We start from the raw sequence: 8,820 nt of genomic DNA on the forward strand, positions 1-8,820 counted from the left end.
AACCAGAGAGTCCTGGTCTGGGGGTCCACCCCTAAAGAACCAGAGAGGCCGGGTCTGGGGGTCCACCCCTAAAGAACCAGAGAGTCCTGGTCTGGGGGTCAACCCTTAAAGAACCAGAGAGTCCTGCGCCCCTGTTTAATGCTGGGGTCCACCCCTAAAGAACCAGAGAGTCCTGGTCTGGGGGTCAACCCTTAAAGAGCCAGAGAGTCCTGCGCCCCTGTTTAATGCTGGGGTCCACCCCTAAAGAACCAGAGAGTTCCGCGCCCCTGTTAAAGGCTGGAGTAGCCTAAATTTAAAAAAATGTGAAGCAATTATTTTAAATTCTTTTGATGTTGTATGACGTTTAAGTTATGCATTTTCCTCATAACTACCTTTATGTTTTAAACATAAAAGGTGTACCTTTACAGTTTCACCTTAATCCAAACTCATTGTTTAAAGCGGATACAGTTTTGTGTACTTCAATGTTTATCACTCTTTCCAAGATTTCTATCATCATTATTATATGTATGTTGTGATAGTGCAGTTTAGCTCATATGTTACCCAATATATAGGTATGTAAATCGACTTGAGCCCCTTAAAACACAAAAAAATACCTTTGCTTAAGGTTCCCTGAGCCATCATCAGAAAAACCAGCAAGCCATGATTATATGAACTGAAATATCTGTACACATTTGAAAATGTTAAGCGCTGCATTCGAATAGATAAGGAACCCAAATAACGCAAATCAGTCATTTTCTAACACTGTTAAACTGTACTCGCTGACGCAGTACATATACATGAGATCAGTAAGCAACAATAAATGAATGACATCTCATCTTCTGCTGTTAAATTAACTACATCCAAGAAAAACCTTCTTGATCTATGTTGTTTATTTGACCACAGTCTCTCTGGGTTTTCTTATCAACAGTGGATCTCAATAGCGGAATTTGACGCAGCAGACACAAACTATTTGTACTCCATGTCAAAACAGCAAAACATCGAGTTTGTGCGATATTTGACTAGAATTGTTAATGCAAGCATACTGTTTAAAACATCTGCCCACAATTACTGCACATTTTTCAACAGAACATGTTGTTGTTGATTACAAAGATGAGAGCATCACCTTTCATATTCCATTTTCTTCAGAACTTTTTTACATCTATATACACATACTGTTGTGGGTTTCTGTACATACAATTACTGTAGAGATACAATGAGCTGGCTAATAGTGAGAAATGCATACAGGTTATGCACATAAAAAAAAAACTATGACCCGGTTTAAAGATTTAGTGTCGGGTAATCTGGCCCTCATAGGCCGACTAGATAACTTCAGTTTCTCGGCCAGGAATTCTCTTTCATCATATTCAGGGCAATTCAAAGGAAAGTCCCAGCCATTAGAGGGGTTTGCAGCGTTTCAGGCTAAATGCCAGGATGTGTCAGTCGAAGCTGCAGATTCCAGTCTGCTTCTGATCAATCACATGCTTGGAGCCTCTAATCGGCTCATCTCATTACATCATCCAGGGGGGAAAGGACCCAGTCTAGGAGAAGGTCCAAGATAAATACCCAATTCAACCTTTCTTGTACCAGGGCAGCAGATGGTAGACAGGGCGCTTCAGCAGTAGAGCAGCAGACTAAATGATGAAGATAAGTCTGCCTTGTGTATGAAAAGTGCTGTATAAATAAAGTTGCCTTGCCTTGCCTACTTGGTATGTAAAAGTAGCAGACCCATAATTTGTGTTATTTTTAAGACCAGTGTGTTCTCCGATGAAACCTCTGTTAAGTGAACTTAAAGATTTGCTTAATGGTCAATGGAGAAATGTGGAACTCTGTATCTGAATCCAATCCGAAAACAATTATTTTGGGATTCATTTTATTCTTTTACATTTTCACTTTAGTCATTAAGTTTGTCAAAGATTTGTGTTGTTTTGAAGTATAATATGTAACATTTCTAAAAAAAATATCAAAAAAACAATTATGTTATAATTTTAGTTGCGCTGTGTACTTACATTATCTCAAATGTTTCCAGCAATGTTCAAACCCAGAGAAATCTGATGTTTTATTTACGGTAACGGTCCATCTCATTTGGTCCAAGTCAGTGAGGTCATATCCCCTTTACCCCCTCATTTCCTGGGAAACACAGGAAACAGGAGTCCAGTAGAGACTCATTTATTGTCGTGATATTTAATATCAATGGGGCTTCCTAAGGTGTGCTGCAATAAGCTAAAGCCTTATTGCAGTTATAAAAATCAACTGCAAACGTTTTTTCACAAATAATACAAACAAGGTTGAAGCATTAACTATTAGCAATGGAAGATGTCCAGTTTATTGAAATATACATTTCTAGTGGACCTCTTATTCATTCGCTTGATGTTGTTTGGTTGGACTCTGATTTCATGTCCCTATCTGTGTGTATGTATTACATTAAATGTTGCTTTTTTCTATATTTTCATCCAGCACCAGGTTCATGTTTTATGTTCATATGTTCACAGCCTCCACCTTCTGTCATTCTCATCCCCAACTCTCTCTCTCTCTCTCTCTCTCTCTCTCTCTCTCTCTCTCTCTCTCTCTCTCTCTCTCTCTCTCTCTCCAACACTGTCCCTATATCCCATCCCTCTCTCTCTCCCTCTTCCCTATCGCTCTCTCTCCCTCTCCCGCTCTGTCCCTCTCTCTCTCTCTCTCTCTATCTCTCTCTCTCTCTCTCTCTCTCTCTCTCTCTCTCTCTCTCTCTCTCTCTCTCTCTCTCGCTCTTCCTCTTTCCCATTCTCTCTCTCCCTCTCTGTTCCTCCCTCCCTCTCCCTCTCTTCCTCTCTGTATCTCTCTTTCTCAAAGGTGTCCCATTGCCAATAGGACGTGCCCGTTAAGCCATGCCTGGAACAGCAGGCTTTGCCGCTGTGTTGCTAAGACAACCACCTGGCAACAGAACCACCCTCCACCACCTCCTCCTCCACCTCTGAGGCCTGCCCCGCAGCACATAGGTAATGCGCAACGTGCACATCCATGCATCGCACGCACATGCCCTCAGCATGAGGACTCAAACCACATGAAGGAAACGAGTCCCAATAACGCATCAAAAGATACAATATGCTAGACTTTGGAAGTATCTTCGTGACAACATACAGAACATTTTATAGCACATTTACAAATAGTGCAATAATCATTTGAGAAGGATATGGGAATGAACAAGGACATCAACTTAATGTCGGCGTCGCAGCAGCCCTATTTAGTAACACAGTCATGAAGCTTGGCACAACAGCACCACTATTACCTTTTTGGGGGGGCAACCTGCCCTGTCTTCAGATCATGTGGAGTTATAAAGCCTGCAATTTATATTGTTTATTATGTTATGTTTAAGAAATCTATCAGCCCTCAGAAGTCAAATGTCATACCGATAGAGCTCTGGAACCCAATATTGGCCTATATATTATCGTCAATCGGGATATTTGTCTGCTATATTGTGTTCGCAAAATGTTCTGCTGTTACGTTACTTTGGCAGAAACTGAATGAAAGGAATAATTTGATTGTCAGGTAAAAAAGACTTCACAACAAGTATTGTGGTACATTTATTGGTATTATGCTGAATTCATTCAAAAGTCTGATACTGTTTCAGTTTCCTTGATGTGCATGTGCTGGACTGCATGTGCATGCGTCCGCAGTGAAACCTGATCACACTGGACTTGTTATGAATGTGTTTCCCTACAATAACATGATGTGGACTCAGTATAAACAGATGCATGGAAGAATGCCTCTGCGCAGGCCAGAACAAATACGCACACAAACACACACACGCACGTATGCAAAAGCGAGCACAAACACATAAGCTCATTGACATACACAGGTTATTCCACACTAAACCAGCACTCTATAAAAACTGCTATCATAAAACAACAACTCCCTTGTTATGCTGATGACTCTCTGTCCCTGGGATCCTTATATCTCTCTAAAACACCAACACTTAACCACTCTCTGAAACACCAACCCTTAACTACTCTGAAACAACAGCCCTTAAGAACGTTCTGAAGCAGCAGCCCTTAACCACGCTCTAAAACACCAGCCATTAACTACTCTCTAAAACACCTCAACCACTCTCTGAATCAACAAGCCTTAACCACTCTCTGAAACTCTAACCCTTAACCACGCTCTAAAACACCAACCCTTATCCACTCTCTGAAACACCAACCCTTAACCACTGGACCCAGCCTACATGCCCATCAGCCCATCGACTGCATCATTTATTACAGGCTGTCCCCCATTACCCGCCCCACCCTAAACACGATAACCTATTATGTGGCCCTTTGACTGATCTCGGGCCGCAGTGAGGCTGCGAGTGGTGCGTATTGTTGTAGAAAGCTGGTCATGGAGGAGGAATGCTGGGATGGGAGTTGGTGGTAGGATTTGAGGGGGAAGGCAAAGAAAAACAAGTCTGCTTTGTAGTATTACAAATCCAAGCAATGAGCGTCACATCCCATAAACCTGAGCTGGAACCCAAAAGAAATGTAACTCCTTATGAAACCCTGTTTTATTTGACATTTGATGGTACAACATCATGGGATTGTGAAACAATTCCTGTCAGTTTCAGCTCACAACACATCTTGGTTATTCATGTCTTTCCTCCTACGGTTGTGTTTTGAAAAACTCCAAAGAGTCCAGAGAGATGAGTAGTAGTGACCCCTCTTTGGGGTCACTACTATGGCTGCCTATATTCTCCACCCCCACAGGGAAATCCATTTTTAGTTTATGGTGTGGAGATAATCCCATAGAATCCAATGTTCCAGACAGCGCCTGACATCATCACAGGAACATGCACGGGGATATGACACGTATTGGGCCGTGACACACCTGACCTGTTGTGCTCCGACTTCTTGACCTTTAACCCACACAGGTGAATGTTTGTTGAAGGCTTGACCAAGCATATGATTGGTCTACGGACTCTTGATTATAGTGTTCTTTTAAAGACGATATTATGACATTTCAATCTTGTGCAAAACAGTGATTTTGAGCATTTCTGATGTTTTCACATGCGTCCCATGGACATAGGACACATTTAGCTGGAAAATATGAATATCTGCAATCTATAAACATTTAGTGTGAATCATTGGTGGTCAGAGTTTTGATTAAGTGTTCCTGGCTGTTACAAAATAATAAGCTTGTGTTTTTTGTGTCGACTCTACGAGACGGGTTGGTTGTAATGGACTAATATTTTACTTTTACGAGTTTTTATTTCACAAGCTACATATGGGTTCCATTGGCCATTTCCTTTTTGCTATAGAAACCAGTTTTACCTCCCCTGACTTATGTGAGGGGAGGTAAAACTCCAACGGCTTATTACCGTTTTTTTAACAAAAATCTATATGTCAGCAAGTGGAAGCTCTACTTACACCATCAATAAGTACATACACACATACGAAGCCAAATAAAGGATCTGCATTTATATTGACCCACGTTCTACAAAGATCTATTCCTCTACATAGGGACATATGACACTCTACAAAGGTAGAAGCTAGGTAGAGCTAGATCAACGTCCAGGCGCTCTTCTGATAGTTCACATGACATGGACCTGCCCAATGGTTGGGTTCAGGAGGGTATCTGGTGAAGAGAATCATCACAAAAGTGGTCACAGCTGCTGTAGGGAAACCAGCGGTTCTTGGGCCCGTGACGTTCGTTCGTAGTCATATTCCTGGACGCCGTTCTGCCGTACTGCTGCAGTGAACACGGTTAGGTCATGTGTGGTTCACGCTAGCTCGCCCGGTTCCCACGCGGTGACCTTAATCCATGTTGAGTAACGTTCCTTCCCCGCGGTCAGACAAACGAAACGTCCCCCTGTTTGACCCCCCTCCCTCACCCCGGCTCCTCTCCCTCACTCCCTGTAGACATATTCGCAGCCGATGTGTGCGGTCCAGACAAGGAGCTGGACGTGGAGAGCTGCCAGTGTGTGTGTCGCCACGGCGATGGCGCCGCGGCCCCCTGCGCCCCCCACCAACACCTGGACCGCAACACGTGTCAGTGTGTGTGCAACGCCCGGCCCCCCTCGGCCTGCCCGGCACACCACGTGTTCGACAGGGAGAGCTGCCACTGCGTTTGCGAGCGCGCCTGCCCCCGGCACCAGCCCCTCAACCGGGCACGCTGCTCCTGCGAGTGCAGTGAGTCGCCCAACAGGTGCTTCCTCCGAGGACGCCGCTTCCACCAGGCCACCTGCAGGTGAGGCACTCCCATCACAGGGCCCCTTACAGCAGGTCGTCCCCGGCGCTGCTCCCAGTTTGGATGCTTGTTATGTGCAGTGGCTTCAGGTCAATGAAGGAGCTAAAGGAACCAGACTTGAAGATGTTATCACGTTTCAATTTGAAATAAAGATGCTTGGCTTGTGCATTCGACCAATCGATGTACACTGGGCTTGTGGGTTCTAAGAAAAGGTTCATCCCATCAGCATGAATCTATCCTGCATTAATGGTATCCATGGTGATAGGACTTTTTCAGGACTTGCAGTGTTGCAGTGCAATTCATGACATTTAATACAGCCTCTATGGGTTTCAACTTGAAAAAAGCCCTTTAGTGAGCACATTCCAAAAACTCTAATGTAATAAAACCATCATATTTGATAATGTGTTGAGATCCATTAGTTTTATCAGAAACATGCATGTGGCCTCATGGTAGGGGGTGCTGCCTTCCTGCATGAAACAGCAGTTCCCGGGAAGACTCCTGGTGTGTGTGTGTGTGTGTGTGTGTGTGTGTGTGTGTGTGTGTGTGTGTGTGTGTGTGTGTGTGTGTGTGGGGGGGGTTAGAAGGGTCAGTATTGGCCTGTAACAGGCATGTAATACAAGACCTCAGTGAGTTAATGACTTGTACCAGCAGTCACTTAACCATTTCCCCTGTTTAGGAACAGGAGGGAACCCACACAGATAGACACACACACACACACACACACACACACATGCAACATGCATTGATGCCGATTTATGTGTGTGTGTGTGTGTGTGTGTGTGTGTGTGTGTGTGTGTGTGTGTGTGTGTGTGTGTGTGTGTGTGTGTGTGTGTGTGCGCAGACAATGTGCCCAGCCAGCCGTGACCCCGTGTGACCCTGTTCAGAGTGATTTATGAGTGTAGCCGCCAAGCAGTAAGAATCTGTCTGTGATGTTGATCTGTGTGTGCCCTCATGTTTCCCCAAAGGATCTCCCTCAGAGCAACCAATTACTACAGCAGACAAAATTTGCTTTACTTCAAACTCTTGCTCACACATTATCTCCAACCGACAAACAGCAATAAGAGCTACCAGAAACTGCTATCTGTCCTTAGTGTCAAAGAGGGAGAACTACCGAGTAGGTTGTTGGGATCGAATTCAATTGTTTTTTGTTGATCTTCTTATCTTGTTCTCAGTCTTCTCTCTCATGCATTGTTGCATTAACACTTAAACAACTTCCTCACAGTTTAGGCGGATGATTTTAATGCATGGATGAATGTATGTTTTACCTCCATGTGATGTCGTTCTGTGTGTCCCCCACCCCCCACCCCACCCCTCCAGCTGCCACCGGCCCCCCTGTGAGCCCCGGAGGAGGAAGTGTGAGGAGGGCTACTCCTACAGCGAGGAGGTGTGTCGCTGCGTGCCCTCCCACTGGAGACGGCTGGACTGAGAGACCCCCAGACCCTCCCTATACACCTGCTACTCTTCCTCTTTACCGCAGCCTAATCAGGAACCCAAACCATTTGCTTAGCCAATCACACCTAAGCACCCCAGCCCCGCTCAGTCCAAAAACAGCAGAAAATGAAAACGAAAAAGTAGGACTTTTTTAGTTTTGTTGAGATCCCTTTGAACACGACTGTGTGTGCTGACGGATCGGGATGATAGGGTGTTGGGGGAGTAACTTTGGATGAGTGAAAGTCAGAAGGAGCAGGGTCCATGTGGTGGTTTGGTGCGGGTCTTAGTCTCACAGACATTTGGGTGGGAGTGCCCCCCAGAGATCACCAGCAGGCCGGCGGACCCATCGGGCCTTTTTAGATTTGTTCATATTGTCTGAATATCAAAGTATTGAAGTTTAAAATATTTCCATTTTTTTTATGAATGCCGTATTATTCTTAAGTCAGATATTGATTATATAATTTATTAAAATTTCTTGTTTTCAACCTCTTTGTTTATGTGCCATTTTTAGCATGACAATACACTGTGATCAATATGTTGGAACGTTTAAAGTATATGTTGTCAAATAAACAATACGTGTGTATATTGTTAAATTATTCGATGGCTTTATCGTGTAACCATTACATGAAGATTGAGACATGATGACATACATACTTCATAAAGCCAATGCTCCCAGACCGAGGCTACAGATTATACAATAAAGAAGAAAGTAATTTTTTTTCCTATTATTTTAGAATTCATCAGCGACTCAATTTCAACAAATAAAAAAGTCACTCAGAACGGGAATCAAGCACAGATCGAGATAACTTTGGAGTGATTGAAATTTATTCCCAGAACAGTCTGGCAGGCGAAACAGAGTCCAGGTACAGGCAGGGTTCGTGGACAGGCCGGCAGACAGGTACAAGCAGACAGGTACAGGCAGATAATCCAGAAACGACAGGCCAAAGACTTCGTCACAAACAGGCAGGGTTCAGAACCGGAAAAACTTTAAACTTTTAAATCTCTCAACTAACAGATTCACACGCTGTGACGATCTGACAAAGGTAGGGTTCAACTCAAACTAATCGACACAAAATGAGAGACAGGTGAACAGAGAAAGTGGAGGGAAAGAACACAGGCAGGAAGTTGTGTGTGTGTGTGTGTGTGTGTGTGTGTGTGTGTGTGTGTGTGTGTGTGTGTGTGTGTGTGTGTGTGTGTGTGTGTGTGTGTGTGTGT

General features: G+C 44.0%; 1 protein-coding gene across 3 annotated transcripts in view; it reads left to right on the forward strand.

Annotated features, from left to right (window-relative positions):
* The window catches only part of vegfc (vascular endothelial growth factor c), a 71,074-nt gene extending 62,871 nt beyond the window's left edge, over window positions 1–8,203 (forward strand). For all 3 annotated transcript variants that reach the window (XM_030352007.1, XM_030352008.1, XM_030352009.1), the window contains 3 exons: window positions 2,809–2,954; window positions 5,847–6,174; window positions 7,492–8,203. In XM_030352007.1, the coding sequence (XP_030207867.1) occupies window positions 2,809–2,954; window positions 5,847–6,174; window positions 7,492–7,600 (583 nt within the window). In that variant the 3' untranslated portion in view covers window positions 7,601–8,203. The remainder of the gene's footprint in view (window positions 1–2,808; window positions 2,955–5,846; window positions 6,175–7,491) is intronic.
* Window positions 8,204–8,820: the final 617 nt, after the last annotated feature.

This window comes from Gadus morhua, chromosome 3 (genome assembly GCF_902167405.1).
Source record: "Gadus morhua chromosome 3, gadMor3.0, whole genome shotgun sequence".
In the NCBI taxonomy this organism is placed as follows: domain Eukaryota; kingdom Metazoa; phylum Chordata; class Actinopteri; order Gadiformes; family Gadidae; genus Gadus; species Gadus morhua.